Source organism: Phallusia mammillata, chromosome 3 (assembly GCF_965637545.1).
Source record: "Phallusia mammillata chromosome 3, kaPhaMamm4.hap1.1, whole genome shotgun sequence".
Taxonomy (NCBI): domain Eukaryota; kingdom Metazoa; phylum Chordata; class Ascidiacea; order Phlebobranchia; family Ascidiidae; genus Phallusia; species Phallusia mammillata.
The window spans coordinates 3,048,323-3,066,676 of NC_137254.1; the positions used below are offsets into that span (position 1 = coordinate 3,048,323).

Genomic DNA, 18,354 nt, shown 5'->3' on the forward strand with positions numbered 1-18,354 from the left:
TAAACAACAAACAATTAATCATTTTACATGTTATATTATATTCACAAAATAATCATCATTTTTCATGTTATTGTTTCGAAAAATCTCAAAATGAATTTCGTAGCTTTTATTAACTTTAACGGTTCATCTTTATTATTCAAATGGGTATTTGTTGATGTTTGTACTACTTTGAACCAAAGTGGCTAAACCTCTGGTCAATCAAGAACACTTTCAGTCGGAAAAAATAGTAAGGTGTTAAGGTGCGTACAACAAACTTCGCTTTGTGCACTAAGGAAAAATGCAACCAAACATTTACAAGGTACGAAAGGTGCGCATGGTGCTGCTGTTTTGAGCCCAATTGTATAATTGCTTAGTTTACCTGTTTAATATTTTAATCAAGGCGAAAACTCAATATACAACTTCATGTTTTTGCAGGTTTGCTTGTTGCTGTATGGTTTAATTGCGATGAAGTAAACATTAGTTGTTATGAGGTTGATTTTGTTCTGGTTGCAACTGGTTGTCCGAGTTTCGACCCTCATCGCCACCCATTTGCGCAGTTTCTTCTGCTGGAGGTCCATTAGGGTCGAAGTTTTCAAGTGCAAATAGGCCTGAAAAAACACCCACAAATAATTGTGTTTAATTATTTTGCAAGGCAATCTTCGAATTACATTTCCTACCTTGGTTTGGAGGTTCACGGTTTACGTTGTGTGGAAGTTCCACGATATTCTCTATCTATACAAGTAAATTTGATCTGAAATATGAATTTGTTTTAAGTTCGCAGTTTTAATCATTTTTTAATCAATCCGACAGTATGTTCGTAAACTGAAGATAAAAAATATTTGGAATGTGGAACAATTTTTCAGCGGCAATACGGAACAAGAAACACCTAAAAACCATTCCATTAAAAACTATATATTTTTTGTCAAGGGTTTTCATAAGGTACTTGGCGCATTTACCTCTTCGGACGAGCTGGACGATGATCGCCTAAATAACGAAGACTAAAAACATAATAAAAATACACGGTTATCAGTAAAAACACTGGTTGCACTCTGAGACCTTGCTGCTCCAGGGGCCTGCAACGGCATCATCATTTTAACCAAAGTTGTCAACGTAATGGTAGGAGAAGGTATTAAACCCGTTTGGATTCTTGTTGGTAACATACCATATAATTCTAGCAGTGTAAATCCAAAAAATGATGTTTTCTATACCTAGTGTGTAGTGTGCATTTTTTCTCCTAACAAACATTTTTAACTAGATTGTTTGTTGATTTATTGTTGTTTTAATTTTGACTTTTGGCGATGTAAATTCAATAGCGGTCCTTTAAACTTGACTACTTAATGTATTAAAAAATGATGAAAATATCAACGACCCAACTTTTTTTACGTATGTTTTTGTTGTATGTTCTCGCAAAGACGTGAAAGAAATTGTCGATAGTGTTGCATTTTTACATCTGAATGCATTATTTTCTGTTACCACCTTAAGATACTTATTACAAAGTTCTGTCCTTGACGCGCTTTAAAGCTCGGTAACTATAGAACTAATGACAAAATGCAGCAAACATTAACCGGGAGTTATAAAACCCAATATAATTTTTTGAAATCATAATTCTGGAAAATGCACCAATCAACAAACAATTTTTCGAAATTTCCCACTGCATATAATTTTATGAAATATCACCCATTGTTTTTACTATATCTCACCTGCGAGAAGCCTATGTCTGATGAAAGTAAGATATCCTGAGAATAAAATGCCCAAGGTAAAAATACAGACAAATTAGGTTGTGTTTTGCCCATTCTGTGTTTTGTTGGACTTTATCACTCTACTGTGTTGCTTTTTTATCTCAGAATATAAATATCATACTTACCCTCGGTTCTAATACTTTTGATCGATCGATTTTTTTAAAAACATTTATGGCTGCATGATACGTTGCAAACAATATTATTCAAATCAAATTGTGTCAAAAATATTCTTACCATCGGTGGGCCATCACGTCCTGATGATGGTTTGGGTGGCGATGATAGTTGTGATTGTTTTGGTGGCGATGGTGGTTTTGGTGGCGATGATGGTGGTGATCTTTTTACCCTCGAAGGGAATTTCTGTCGTGGACCTAATGATAGATGAGCCTCATCCTTACCTTTAATATAACAAACTACAATAAAGTGGCAGCAACCTCGGAGTAACATTCAACGTCTAGTTGTGTTAAATTGATCAGGTAAACTTCTAACGTTATTCTTTTGATGGCAAAAAAAAAACGATGCAGACAACAAATGATAAAACATAAGTTGTATATTTATGTTTGTACAAAAATGGTGTAAAGTTAAAATGTATTGCACTTCTGTTTGACCAAAAATGGTAAAATCTATTTTTTATGTAATTTAGTTGAGAAAAACCGAAAAGAATAAGTTTAAAAAGGAAACAGGGCATTCCTTACCACATATTATAATTCCTACACGAGTTTGCACCGGTGAAAATGATGTGCGTGATGGTTGTGTTTTTTTCACCCTCGGAGCAGCTTTCCGTGGTGAGCGTGATAATGTAAGAGACTCATCCTTACCCTACACGCAATAATGATAATAAAATAGGGATTTTACTACTAATAATAGTCTTCTTACTTGAACAATAGCATCGTCTGATAATGATGGAGAAGGCAGATCCTAAAAATAAAATAAAAAACTTACCACATAGGATCAACCGAATTTTGTTTCACTTTTTAACCAAACGAAAATGTCGTAGTTATATGTTTACTACGTGATTCTACATTTTGTAATATGTTTACTATTTTGGACTATCGAAAAATAAGAACCCACATTTAACAGAAATAAAAAAACAATTTAATTTTTGAGGAAGGCTGAACTTGCTTTGATCGAAAACGTATTTAAAATGTTAACAAGCAACATCTTAATTTAAACTAATACTATACATACTAAAATAAACCAGTCAACCTGTTTTGAAGTTATACTTACTGCCATGAAGTAACAAGCTGGACGTAACAGACTATTCACAGCCTATAAAAACAATTATTTAATGCTTTCCAAAAACTGTCTGACATATTTTAAAGATTACTTACAAAGTTTGTGTTATTCTGCATATTTATTAACAACTTTATCGTCTCTGGGAATAGTTTCAATCCAGTAGATAAATCGCATATAATGTGAAAATTGTGTTGGTGCAGAAATTGTTAATTCTGACTTTAATCAGCACCCAGACTTATAGATGTACTCCTGTACACTGCAACAGCTGTTTAAAGCGCGATGATAGGGACAAAAGCCTTCACTCAGTGGTGGAATCGTATTTCTGCGAAAACAATACATCGCGTAGAATGGTACGTCACAAATATTTTGACATATTTTCACATTGGTTAGCGAGACTAGCGGAATCATTTGTATCATAAGCCACTTGCAAAAGCTTTAATACAAATTGTAGAGCAAATGGAATTAAATTCCTTTTTTATATTTGTTATTTTGGCAATATTCCGCATTATTCGAAAATAACATTAGGCACCATTAACTTTGATCGAAAATTCCACTACAAATTTATTTGCACATAATTGATTTAGGTGAATAAACATGAAGTAGCGCAACTTCAAGATAATAATAATCTTTTTTCTTCTTTTAACTTTTTTATGTCTTTGCTTTACCTAAAAGATCAAAGAACCATTAAAACTTTCAAGTTTGGTTCCACAGTTAAGTAAGTTTATGTCACATTGTTCACGACTGTGTGCCCGATTTGGTGTTGTATAAAGTTATTATTACTTTTTATTTACACGGATCACAGTAATCTTACTCAGCCACATGACTCCAAAAATCACACAAATGTTTGAACCATTTACAGTGTCGTCCATAAATCTTTCCATTTACCCATTAAAATAAATGCATTTTTATGGTGGATGTTTTAATACAATAAACGACACGATTTTATGTTTATGGACCTCTTCTGGCAAATGTACTTTTATTCCGACGTTGTGACGTCTTAAATAGGTCGTCTTCATCAGGGTAAATAACATTGAATGCCATTCAAGTTTACAGAGCAGAAGAGCTATATAAACTTGATACCATGCCTAGCAGCAATATCTCGTAAAACACGATTTTGTCTGTTTAGACTCGGACTTAACGCTGATTAGGTTTATGCTTATTTTAAACCGGATATTGTCGGAATTTAACATGTTCAGCGGATTAATGTTTTCAAGGTGCGTTTTTGGCAAATCCTTTTCTTTTAATTTAGCGGAAATGTACATTTTACAAACCTACGCTGTTGCAACCCAGATGACTTGAACCGTATTGGTATGCTGATGTCATATTGTATGACGCACAATTGCGTTTCCGCTTTTCTGTGACGTAACATTGCCCAAGGTACAGGTGTTGTTGTGTTTCGATTTGTTGTTTTGATTTATGTCCCTACCGAGTATTCTTTCTAATGTAAACTGAGACTATCTTGCGATTGCTTGTGTGTTTTCTCTTTATATCAGACATAGTTGACAGGTTCTGGTTTATATTTTGCATTGCAGCTGTATTTTCTTTCATTTTATTAGAGAACAATATGGGTGCATGTGCTTTACTATGTTTGCCAAGAAATCAAGAGTGTAATAAACCGCCACCAACGTAAGTTTTAAAATGCGTTTTAATTGACTTGTGAACAACATATCTATGCATAGCTTGACACAGGAGGATATACTAAAAGAAAGAATAGAAAAAAGACAACACGAAAAACAGTGACACTCTAGTCTAGCAATAGTTTAGCAGAAACCTAAATGTGTTTTCAGTATTAAATCACTGGTTGTGTTTTTACTTAACCAAACTAAAAACAAGTTAGGAAAAAACTGGTTTTCACCTAGCAGCATTTAACACGTATTTTTTTTGTTTAGTATACTTCGAATATAGGAAACAGTTCGTCAAACACGGTAAACTTTGATTGATTGTGAGAGTAATTGTTTGCCTCATATAGCTTTAATATTGTCGTTTTCAGCTTGCGTTACCTTTTATAGGGTTTCTTTGAGATGAGACATCAAGGATATCATAATAAATTCGACAGTCAAAACAATGGTAGGAAGAATTCACATGAATATTGTCTGTGTATTTGAGTGAACATCATTGTTATGTTAAACTATTTATAGCCCGAAATGCGTTCTCCAATTTCGACCATAATATGAGCAGAACAACCAACACGTATAGATGGTGATGAGGGTCGAAACCAGTTCAACCAGTTACAACCACAACAAAAAGACACTCAAACAACTAATGCTTGCTGTATTGCATTCAAACAAAACATAGCTTAATATTTGAAAAATCTAACTTTTTTAAGTTTTGTTCATTTCAAACAACCATATATACTAAGTTGTTATGTTAGCAAGACCGGATCCTACAATTAAATTTGATCAAAGAATACTAATGAAATGGTTTGCAATATTTCTTTTTTAACTTTTTTAAACAATATCCAGCATTTCTTCTTTTAATGCAATCTGAAGAACAAATGCATCATTGTGCACTGTATCGCGTGACTTGCTATCAAAAACCAGAGACAATATTTATTTTTACACAAATAAATGCTATTTTTGTTTTCAATTTTGTCATCGAACGTTTTTTATTTGCTGTAGATCATTTGCATGTATGTCTGGTCATCTGTACTTTCAGGTGATGTTGAACCGCATAATATTCGTTCCGTACAACGTTTATCATGTGTCATTTTGAGTCAAATAGACACGCAAATATACAAAGTCTTTTGTAAATTTGTATAGTCATCCAGGCTTGTTTGAACTGCTTGAGGCAAAAGTGTAATCAAGAGTTTGTAGCAACATCTTTTATTATGTTGCACTTGAACCCGCAAAGAATCGAATAAATTGCCCTTTTTGTTTTGCTCTTTTAAGGTGAGCGCACTGCCATATAACGTATTGGAATGTTTCCTTCTGCATCTACAGCTGTGCCACATGTCAGCGGTTATTTTTAAACCTGCATTTGCCGTATATTTTGGTCAAAAAAACAGAAGAAAATGTTTTAGCCCAGACGAATCTGAATTAAATCAATTTCTAGTATTATAAATATTATTGCACTAAAAAGATTAATTTGCAAGCCCACTTGGATGATCAAAACATGTTAAAGCAATATTCTACCTGATTAGGATAATATTGTATTATCCAGCAGTAATATTTTATACAGCCATTGCAAAGTATTTTGCAGACATAAGGGTGGGATATACAAATTAAAAATTGCCATGTTCAAAATGGCATTGCTTTCAGGTTGTAAAAATTTTCTACATTTACTTTTCATTTGTACTGATTATGCAATGAATCTTGGCTGAGCAAAAACAAGAATGGTTGAGCTTTAAGTTTTTATGTTTGGTAATTTATCAACCTTTGGAATTTTTTATCCATGTTGATTCATATTTGTCTTTAGGTGCAGGATTAAAAACAAGCACTCCGTGTTCAACAATCAACAAAGTCTGTGCATCTGGAATGAAATTAATTAGCGTCGCAATCAATCAAGTGTGGACACCAAGACGTCATGGTGGCGGGTGGCATGGAAAGCATGTCAAATGCTCCATTTGATGCCACGACTGCCACCGGCGTATGGTGGCGTAAAAATGATCGACCTTATTGTTCATGATGGCTTGACTGATGCTTACGGGAAATTTCACATGGGTATATGTGGATAGAATACTGCAAAAAACATTCAATATCTCGTCAAGAGCAAATGCATATGCCATTGAGTCATATACAAGAAGTGCAAAGGCTACTGAAGATGGGCAGTTTAAAGATGAAATTGTTGATGTTGTTATTTGTAGCGTCTCACTCACGCTTTGCGGGATTATACCAGATTTATTATGTTGCTGTCCAATACGCAGCACACCATCAGCACACGCTAGGTAGAATAACCGGCACATTATAAAACACTACATTATTGAAGGTAAATTGTAAAGTATATTTTACAAATATTGGATAAAACTTCCTGTACAATTTGATTGCATATGAAACATGTTTGATAAATCAAGTTTATAGAGCTCTTCTTGCAAATGTATTTTTATTCCGACATTTGATTTTCGAATTCATGAATTTTCCTTTGTTATTGTGCTCTGTACTAGTCGCATTCAGTGTTATTTACCCTGATGAAGACGACCTGCAAAGGACATTGAAATGTCAGAATAAAAATACATTTGCCAGAAGAGCTCTATAAACTTGCTATATGCCTGGCAGCAATAGCTTATATATGCATATGAAACATGATTGATATATATGCTCTATTAAACACTTTGGTGACAAGACATTGCTTGTACAAGCTAGCATAGCCATATACACCATGCCAGATTGTTACAGAAGTAAAAGGCTTTAAACCCATACCCTACCAAAATCTGCTGTATTGATAAGACATTTTGTGTTAAAACAGCATGTACTGTCTGCAGCTTACTTAAATGTCAATTAATGGCTTTTATTTCTGTTGTGTACTGTTTCATGTTTAAACTGATAACTAGTAAGGTCACGTTTCCAGTCGTTACTTAATGGTAAAAAATAATGGCCCAAATAGACAAAAAAAGCAACATGCTTTATTTTTTCAAATGTTTCAGCAAATGCTCATGCCATCATTTGTGATATAAAGTGTATATAAACGGGTGTAACTGATGTGACCTTCATATTACTGATGATTGCATGAGCATTTGCCGAAACATTTCAAAAATAAAGCATGTTGCTTTTCTATTCGGGCCATTATTTTTACCATTAAATTATGAACAGATCCGTATATAGTGTTCAAAATTTATTATTTGATCATGATTAATTAATGTGAATTTATCTTTTTTAGGAAAGCGTGGGAAACCCGACATCACAGTGTCAGAAGACCAGGATTTCAAAAAAGTGAATTTCGACAAAATTCCAAAACTCAACGCAGTTTTTCAAGCTGAGAATGGAACTGTTACTGCTGGCAACGCAAGCACATTAAACGATGGGGCAGCTGCATTATGCCTCATGTCAGCGCAAGCAGCTAATAATTTTGGTCTGAAACCATTGGCTCGAATCGTTGGTTTGCAGATGCCGCTGTAGAACCAAAAGACTTTTCAGTGGCCCCTGCATTCGCTATACCGAAAGCGCTTAAGATGGCTGGGGTCCGACAAGACCAAATTGCATTATGGGAAATAAATGAGGCATTTAGTGTTGTGGCATTGGCGAATATTAAACTTTTGGGCATCGACCAAGCAAAGATTAATGCCGACGGCGGTGCTGTGTCACTCGGGCACCCCATTGGCATGTCGGGTGCCAGAATTGTGGCCCATTTGGAACATAGATTAAAAGCAGGTGAATTTGGTTGTGCTGGTATTTGTAATGGTGGTGGTGGTGCTAGTGCTTTGGTGGTTGAAAAACTTTAATGTGTTTGACCTATTTAAAGATGTTATCTTTCTATCATGTACAGTAATGTTTTGAAATAGTTCCTTTATGTGATTTTTACATAACCTCTTAACTTTATGGTTTTTAGGCTTCGTATATTTAAAATTTAAATTTTGGTATGCCTTGTATGTTCAAAAGCCAGTCACAATCAACCATAGCATTTGTTACATATATTTTTCACTAAAATGGTTAATTAGGTACTTTAATGAGCTTATAAATGCATTGTTTTAGCAAGCTTTTGAGATATTCGAAGTTGAAACATCAATCTTGGATTGTATGAGTTTAGAACAGGATTTTTACATTAGAGGCCCAGCAGACATACTTAAGTGCTGTTTTTTATTTACTCTTAGTGTACACATAATCATTTTTTCGGCCAAGACCTCTGGAATAAGACCAAAAAGGTCGATTCTGGCCGGAAACGGGCCAACCTGGCAAGCCTGAACACATTGTCGGCCGTTATTGAAACATAGACCTGTGATGCGGCCGTCAATAGCGAAAGTCAAAAAACGTCCCCTTTTATCTACGGCAAAGAATGTACTTTGGATGGCACCGTAATAGTTAGTTAGCATGTGGACTTTTTCTTTTGAAAAAGACAATCTAAATCTACTACGTCTAATCTACTGCATGTAACATTTGTTTTGAAACATGAACGACTTTGCACGCTTTAAGCGGGTTTCCTAACGAGCTTCGTGCAGTCAACCGCAGCGCTAGTTACATACATGGCCTTGCAAGCGTAAACGCGGGTTTCCTAACGAGCTTCGTGCATTTAAACATAGCGCTTGTTACATGCATAATTTGGCCCACTTGAATCCGGTTTCCTAACGTGCTTCGTGCAATCAACCATGGCGCTTGTTACATCTATGACTTTGCAAGCTTGAACAAGTTTCATAACGAGCTTCGTTCAGTCAATCATAGCGCTTGTTACATCTATGACTTTGCGAACTTAAACGAGTTTTCTTTCGAGCTTCGTGCAGTCAAACACAACGTTTGTTACATGCGTGACTTTGTACGGTTAAAGTGGGTTTCTTAACGAGTTTCGTGCATTCAACCATGGCGCTTGTTACATGCCCGATTTTGCAGGCTTAAATCGGATTTCCTAACGAGCTTCGTGCAGTCAACCACAGTGCTTGTTACAAGAACGACTTTGCACGCCTAAAGCGGGTTTCCAAACGGGCTTCGTGCAGTCAACCATGGCGCTTGTTACATCTATGACTTTACAAGCTTAAAGCGGGTTTTCTATCAAGCTTCGTGCAGTCACCCATTGCGCTTGTTGCATGCACGACTTTGGAAGCTTAATAGTTTGCTAACGAGCTTCCGGTTTCCTGGCGAGCTTCGTGCAGTGAAACATGACGCTTGTTTTAAGTATGACTTTGTACGCTTAAAGCGGGTTCCTAACTGGCTTCGTGCAGTCAACCATAGCGCTTGTTACATGCACGACTTTGCAAGCTAAAAGCGGGTTTCTTAACGAGCTTCGTTTAGTGAACCATGACGCTTGTTATATACACGACTTTGTAAACCAAAACCGGGTTTCTTAACGAGCTTCGTTTATAGTCAACCATGGCGCTTGTTACATGCACGACATTGCAAGCTAAAACGGGGTTTCCTAACGAGCATCGTGCAGTCAACCACAGCGCTTGTTGTATGCATGACTTTTTACGCTTAAATGGTTTCCTAACGAGCTTTATACAATCAACTATGGCCTTTGCAGTATGCACGAATTTGCAAACTTAATGCGGGTTTCCTAACGAGCTTTGTTTAGTCAACCACAGCGCTTGTTATATGCATGACTTTGATCGCTTAAATCCGGTTTCCTGGCGAGCTTCGTGCAGTCAAACATGACGCTTGTTTTAAGTATGACTTTGTACGCTTAAAGCGGGTTCCTAACTGGCTTCGTGCAGTCAACCATTGCGCTTGTTACATACACGACTTTACAAGCTTAAACGGGTTTCCTAACGAGCTTGGTGCAGTCAACCGTAGCGCTTGTTGCATGCACGACTTTGCAAGCTTACGAATTCCCCTCGAGCTTAATGCAGTATTCTTTTCAATTAATCAAAATTCCCCTTTTTATAACTTCACGTTGTTGTGCAACTTTCAATTGTGTCTTATCGCTCATGCCATGAATATCCTGTTTGGAAGTTTTCATGTGAGGGGTTGATTGTATCAAGCAACCTACAATATAGATGAAGTAATAGATTGTGCTTTAGTTATTGTCTGCAAAGTCCATTGTAAGTTTCAACTTCCTTATTTAAGTCAATAGACTTCATCATCTGTCTATTGTCTGTTGCGCACGCTTAGGGGAATCTTATATATCCGTCTTTATAACTTACTGGTTTCGATAGGGATTTCCCTTCTTGGTACTTCCGTGCTATACAAATCATAGAGCTATAAATATACCGTAAGAACCCTGAGCTTTCTGATATGCTGGCTAGAGTAGGAAGATGCAAGGTAAGGATTAGATATTGAGTTTCAAACTTTTTATACAGCAGCGGTTTTCAAACTAGGCTCCGCGGTCCTTTAGGGGTCCACTACATGAATTCAGAAGGATCGCGAAACTGAACTAAATTCAACCATCATATTGTTATTGGAATAATTTTGCAAGGCATAAATTAACGCCTATAGTTGTTATAACTGTAGGTTTTGTTTCGCTTAGGTATGTTTAGTTTCATAAATAAATTTATCCTGGACCGCGAGTGCTCGAGAAAATTGCGAAGGGACCAGTGAGGCACAAAATGAGTACCACAGTGCTAGAAAAAGAAATTGCTGGTTTGTAGCATATTCGCACTGTCCAAAAAAATACAGGCACAAGACCCCGGTTGATCCGGACTCGTTGAAATAAAACATTGTCGGGATAGGCGAACTTTCGAATTTACATTAAAAATCATTTGTACCTCAAGTTTTGTACGAATTAGGCGAAAATTCGGATTGATCGAATTCGGTTTGACCGAATAGTACTGTATAAGTTATCTGTTATTTGTATGGCATGCGTAAAAACGAAGTTTTAAAGGGAAATAAGTGCATAAACGGTACCTAAACTTGGGAGTAAGGACCACCTCTTAGGTTTTCAAAGATACAAGAAAGTGCTCATCAAATTAAAATGTATAAGAACACACTGCATGAATTACAAAGTTTTAGCCCTGCTTGTTGTTTTATAGTTGCTACGGCCGATCAAACTTAAAACAGCTCGTTTTCTACTAGCCTAGCCTATTTATAGTTTCTAAAACGTAAATAGAAAGGTTTGTTGTTAAAATTAAAACATGTCGAGACACCTCAGTAAATGGGCCATTACAGTTTATTTAGGGCAGTGGTTCTCAAAATGTAGTACACGAATCACTAGTGGTACGTCAAGGCGTTTCAGGTGGTACGCGAGTAGCTTTCTTCTAAACTTACTTCAAGCCACATCATGAATTGTTGCTCAACTGACCCAACTGATCAGCCATGATTTGGCACAACCACTGTCTTGGACGTTTGTTAGGCACTGCTAACATGTTAGTTTTATAAATTAGCTAGTGTAGTCAAGAAAAACTCTTGGTCTACCCATTCAAACAAGATTTAGGTGGTACACAGCATTAGAAATATCCGATCAGTAGAAGTTTGAGAACCACTGATGTAAAGAATTATTCATTTGAAAAAAAAAATTTTTTTTTATCCTAGCAGAATTTATTGCGATTTTGTATGTCAGCAAATGGTTGCATTTAGGTCCAAGCAATTGTTGTCATTTTCTCCATGAATTAAAGTGTGAGATTTCAGTTAGCTTTTCGTTAATGATGCACTGTGAAGCGGTTGTTAATTCGTTGTTCTTAGTGCTTTCACTTACAAATACTAACTCAGTCAAACAAAATACATTTAGTAATACTAATTCAGTCAACTAATATACAGTAACTAACAATAATTCAGTGAAACGAAATACATAAAATAATGCTAATATCAATTTAATATCTAGTCAAAAAAAAAACGATTATCAACTCAGTTAACCAAACTACAGCAACCAATACTAATTCAATCAAACAGAATACAGTTATTAATACTTATTCAGTCACACAAAATACCTCAAATAATACTAATTCAGTCAAACACAATACAGTAACTAATACTTATTTTAGTCACAGAAAAAAACACAAAATAATATTAATTTAGTCAAACAGAATACATTTAATCACACTAATTCATTAAATCAAAATACAGTAACTAATACTAATTTAGCCACACAAAAAACACTAAAGATTATTAATTCAGTCAATCAAAATGAAGTAACTAATATTAAATCAGTTATTCAAAATATAATAACTAATACTAATTTAGTCAAACAAAAACACTAACCAATATGAATTTACCCATACAAAATACACTTACTATAACACTAATTTAGTCAATCCAAACACAATAACTAATACTAATTCAAGTAATTGCAGCAAGTAATAGAAAACTAATCAAACAACATACACTAACTAATATCAATTTATTTAAACAAAAAACGAACTAATATTAATTCAGTTAACCAAAATACAGTAATTAATACTGATTCAACCAAACATAACACATTTACAAATATTAACTCAGTGAAAACACGTCTTACATCAATTTAGTCACCCAAATTAATATAAATAATACTATAATTTAGTTAATTTAAATACGCCAAGTAATACTTAATTTAGTCAAACAAATGACAGTAACTGTAACACTAATACAGTGTAATAACCTCATCTCCTCTGAACCGAGAGTAGTTCTTACAAGAAATCTAAATCTATGACGGTTACTTGCTCTCGTTGTTGCGCAGCTCGACGTAATGCGATCCAACACCGACAGCGACGATAAACTCTCTGGTGGAAACGCAGAGCTTCTCTCACAATTGAAACGCCTTCCCTGGCTTGCAGGTTTTCCAAAGTGTTGCTCAAAATTGTGTTCTTGTGGACTAGTTCTCTGTTCTGCTTCAGTCGTTTGTACACTACTCGAATTAGGTCGTGCGACTTTGGTTTAAGGAACTCGTCTGCAGCATTCGCGTTGTTCAGCGAACACTTCAAATAGTACTCAATAATACTCTTCGTTTATTCGTTATCCCAAGCAATCGTGGGAGTACAATCATCAAAGGAACGCCAATGTCATATCTCTAGGCGAACTAGGTAAGACAACGGTATGGACTAACTTACATGTGCAACAGTTATTAGGTCAGTCTGAGTGCTGCTATCGGTAAAAACTCCTAGAATTCGAAATGGTTTAAACCGTACTGTAATTCTTGCTGCCTTTTTGACTTGAACTACAGCGTCATTAACTAGAGACATTTCTTATATCAGTCAAACAGAATACACTAAATATAATACTAATTCAGTCAAATAGAATACACTAAGTAATACTAATTCAGTCAAACAAAATACAATAAATAATACTAATTCAGGCATACAAAATAACACTAACTCATACTAATTCAGTCAACTAAAACACAATAATTAAGACTAATTCAGTCACACAAAATATCTTAAGTAATACTAATTCAGTCAACTAAAATGCAGTAACTTATGCTAATTTAATCAAACAAAATACAGTTACTAATACTAATTCAGTCAACCAAAATACTGTAACTAATACTAATTCAGTTACACAAAAACACTAAATATTATTAATTAGGCGAACAGAATACACCAACTATTACTAATTCAGTAACACAAAATACATTTAATGATATTAATTCAGTTACACAAAAAACACTATTCAATGCAATTTAATCATACAAATTACACTAACTATAATACTAACTGAGTTAATCTAAACACACTAACTAATACTAATTGAGTCAAACATAATATATTTAATAATACTAATTAAGTGAACCAAATCACAGTTACTAACACTAATTCAGTCTCATAAAATACCTGAAATAATACTAATTCAGTGAACCAAAAAATCACTAATAGTAATTCAATCAAACAGAACGCACTAACTAGTACTAATTCAGTCAAACATAATATGCCAAGTAATACTTAATTCAGTCAAACAAAAGACAATAACTCTAACACTAATTCAATTAATTAAAATACCATAACTAATCCTAATTTAGTCAAACGAAATACAATTACTAATTTTGATTTAGTGACGCAAAATACAGTAACTAATACTAATTCAGTCAAACATAATACATTTAATAATACTAATTCAGTGAACCAAAACAGGGTAACTAACACTAACCCTGTAACACAAAATACTTTAAACAATACTACTTCAGTCAACCAAAATACGCAAAGTAATACATAATTCAGTCAAACAAATGACAGTAACTGTAACACTAATTCAGTTAATCAAAATACACTAACTAAGAGTAATTCAGTCAAACAAAATACAATAACTAATACTAATTCAGTGATACAAAATACAGTAACCAATGCTAATCCAGTCAAACGAAATATGCCAAGTAATACTTGATTCAGTCAAAGAAAAGACACTAGCTATAACACTAATCCTCTATCAAAAGACAGTAACTGTAACACTAATTCAGTTAATAAAAATACACCAAATAATACCAATTTAGTCAACTGGAATACACTAACTAATACCAATTTAGTCGAACAGAATACACAAACTAATACTAATTCAGTCAGTCAATTAAAATACACCAAATAATGTCAATTTAGTCAAACGGAATACACTAACTAATACCAATATCTTGTCAAACAGAATAAACCAACCAAAACTAATTCAGTCAAACAAAATATGCCAAGTAATACTTAATTCAGTCAAAGAAAAGACAGGAACCATAACACTAATTCAGTGTAGCTCCTTCTTCTCTGAACCGGGAGTTGTTCTTGGACGGGGTGCAATGAACAACCAAATCTATGACGGTTGCTTGCTCTCCTTGTTGCGAGGACCAAAAGCCAACGGAGGGCGGAGCTCGACGTAATGCGATCCAACCAAATGACGATCATCAACTCTCTGATGTAAAACGCAGAGCTTCTGTTACAATTGAAACGCCTTCCCTGGCTTGCAGGTTGTCGAAATTGTTACTCGAAATTGTGTTCTTGTAGACTGGTTCTCTGGTCTGCTTCAGTCGTTCGTACACTACTCGAATTAGGTCGTGCGAATCTGGTTTAAGAATCCCGTCTTAAGCAATCAAGTTTTAACTCATACTAATTTAGTCAAACAAAATACAATAACCAATATTAATTCAGTCATACAAAATAACACTAACTAATACTAATTCAATCGAAATTCAGTAACTGATATTAATTCAGTCATACAAAATAACACTAACTAATACTTATTCAATCGAAATTCAGTAACTGATATTAATTCAGTCATACAAAATCACACTAACTAATACTAATTCAATCGAAATTCAGTAACTGATATTAATTCAGTCATACAAAATAACACTAACTCATACTAATTTAGTCAAACAAAATACAATAACCAATATTAATTCAGTCATACAAAATAACACTAACTCATACTAATTTTAGTCAAACAAAATACAATAACCAATATTAATTCAGTCATACAAAATAACACTAACTCATACTAATTTAGTCAAACAAAATACAATAACCAATATTAATTCAGTCATACAAAATAACACTAACAAATACTAATTTAGTCAAACAAAATACAATAACCAATATTAATTCAGTCATACAAAATAACACTAACTCATACTAATTTAGTCAAACAAAATACAATAACCAATATTAATTCAGTCATACAAAATAACACTAACTCATACTAATTTAGTCAAACAAAATACAATAACCAATATTAATTCAGTCATACAAAATAACACTAACTCATACTAATTTAATCGAGATTCAGTAACTGATGCTAATTTAGTCAACTAAAACACAGTAATTAACACTAATTCAGTCACACGAAATACCTAAAGTAATACTAATTCAGTCAACCAAAATGCAGTAAGTTATGCTAATTTAGTCAAACAAAATACAGTTGCTAATACTAATTCAGTCAACCAAAATACTGCAACTAATACTAATTCAGTTGCACAACAACACTAAATATTATTAATTAGGCGAACAGAGTACACCTACTATTACTAATTCACTAACACAACATACATTTAATTATATTAATTTAGTCATACAAAAAAAACACTATTCAATGCAATTCATTCATACAAATTACACTAACTATAATACTAATTGAGTTAATCTAAATGCAACTGGAATGGTGGCTTTCTGATGTACTTCCATTTTATATATTCTATGCGAAATTTACCAATTTACTATACACATCATTTCATCTACACATATGATTGTTTTTGCCAGCAAAAACGAATGGGTCCCCACATGCGCGTTTGTGCGGATTTACGGTTAACAAACGTCCTGGTTATTTCTAGATTATTAGGGAAAAACCTAACCAACTTTAGCATTCACCCCAATTTAAAAGTTTTGTTCGTATTCTTTTTGCATCATCGTTGTCATATAATTACAAAAAAACAGTAAATAAAAACAGGAAAAATACTTTCAATTTAATCTCATGCTTTGACCTTGATATTGTCGTTCAAGATCAGTTTTTAAACACAATTTTTCAAAACTGAAAATGTGCATGATAACTTAATAAAACGACATAGCATGCTGCGCAAAAACAGCTGATATCTAATCACCGACACGACCGTCTCGTAAAACGTCCGTCTGGACGTCAAGCTGAGCATTCCCGCTGCATTCACCCGCCTTAAACGTAAACAAGTGAATTACTCCCTTGAGAGTTATGACTTCTATCTGACTGACAGTATACACATATTATGGGCTGCACAAGTAACTATTTGGCCGATTAAGGCAAATTTTTAAATACTAAACGAATAGCCTACTGCAGGGGTTCTTAACCTGGGGTGCACGCACCCCCAAGGGGTGCGAGAACTGTTCCTAGGGGGTGCGGGGATGATGAATCATTAAGGTTGGTTAGGTCTATTCTATTTAAACAAATTCAGAAGGGGGAGCGAAAATTGGTTAGTGATTTGAAAGGGGGTGCGAAAATTGGTTGGTGATCTGAAAGGGGTGCAGCAAGGAAAAAAGGTTAAGAACCACTGGCCTACTGCAACCAATTGTTTAACATTTCAGCACATTAGGGCTTGTATTTTTGACCTTAAACTTATTAGTTTGGGGTTTAGGGGGTAAAAACGGGTGAATCCAAAAAAAAGTTACAAAATTCTTTAGAATAGCTTACATTGCACCAACCAACAAAGCATGAAATCCTCAGATTATGTCATTTAATCATGCAGTACAGATGTTTTATTTATTTTTTTACGTAGAAATGGACCCATAATACTAATCATAATTCGATCAAAAAAAAATTACAGCAACTAGTATTAATCTAACAAAATACACTATTAGTTTAGTTGAAGCTATTAGCCAGTGGTTATTATACTAGAGGCCACAGACCTTTTAGGCAGGGGTCAGCAATCTTTTTTGTACCGTTGACCCCGGGATACATGGGCAAAATGTTTCAAAGCATTTAACCTGAAAAAGTACACTGCCCGGTAACGAACGCTTTGCGGACCGGCACCACTGCTTTAGGGGTTCACAAAGCGAGTTACGTAGGACCACCAAGATCTCATGGCTCTACAGTCATACTTTATGTCAGATTCATGCTCATTTTTACTAATAGAGGTCTCCCAAGCATTCCCAACTGAGCTACACAGGCCCGGTGAAAAAAAAAAGCCGAAAAAAAGTCCCGTTGCCTGCTTTGTATGGTGCACATGTTAACTTCGTAGTAGGGTATTCGTAGTAGGGTATAACGCCTGTAATAGCCAGGCCTGGTGTACTATGTCTTTTCGATAAGTATGCCATGATCGCTTGCCTGCATCAACGCTTCAGGGCTGATCCCAGTAAGAATATATTCATCTTAGCTTGAATAGTTAAGGTTTCGTTTTGCCTAATTTTTTTTATGTGCTTTCAACATTGTAATAAGTTTTGACCTGGAATTGGACAAATTTTGTTTTGTGGTTTATCGCGACCAATGAGCATGAATTTCTACTATTTTGGTTGTATTTTTGTCTGCATTATTCGTTGCGACCC

The 18,354-nt window shown here is 34.6% G+C and overlaps 1 protein-coding gene and 1 pseudogene across 1 annotated transcript; one reads left to right on the top strand and one right to left on the bottom strand.

Moving 5' to 3' along the window:
• Positions 1-108: 108 nt before the first annotated feature.
• LOC145218198 (uncharacterized) lies at positions 109-2,978 on the bottom strand. Its single transcript, XM_080085594.1, has 7 exons — positions 2,943-2,978; positions 2,592-2,633; positions 2,411-2,534; positions 1,953-2,113; positions 936-977; positions 657-711; positions 109-587 (listed from the first exon to the last, which is right to left on the bottom strand). Exons 1-7 carry the CDS (start codon positions 2,946-2,948, stop codon positions 457-459), a joined length of 561 nt encoding a protein of 186 aa, XP_079941720.1. The 5' UTR covers positions 2,949-2,978; the 3' UTR covers positions 109-456.
• A 3,214-nt stretch (positions 2,979-6,192) lies between these two features.
• Positions 6,193-8,337, top strand: LOC145218201 (acetyl-CoA acetyltransferase, mitochondrial pseudogene; annotated as a pseudogene).
• The last annotated feature ends 10,017 nt before the right edge of the window (positions 8,338-18,354 follow it).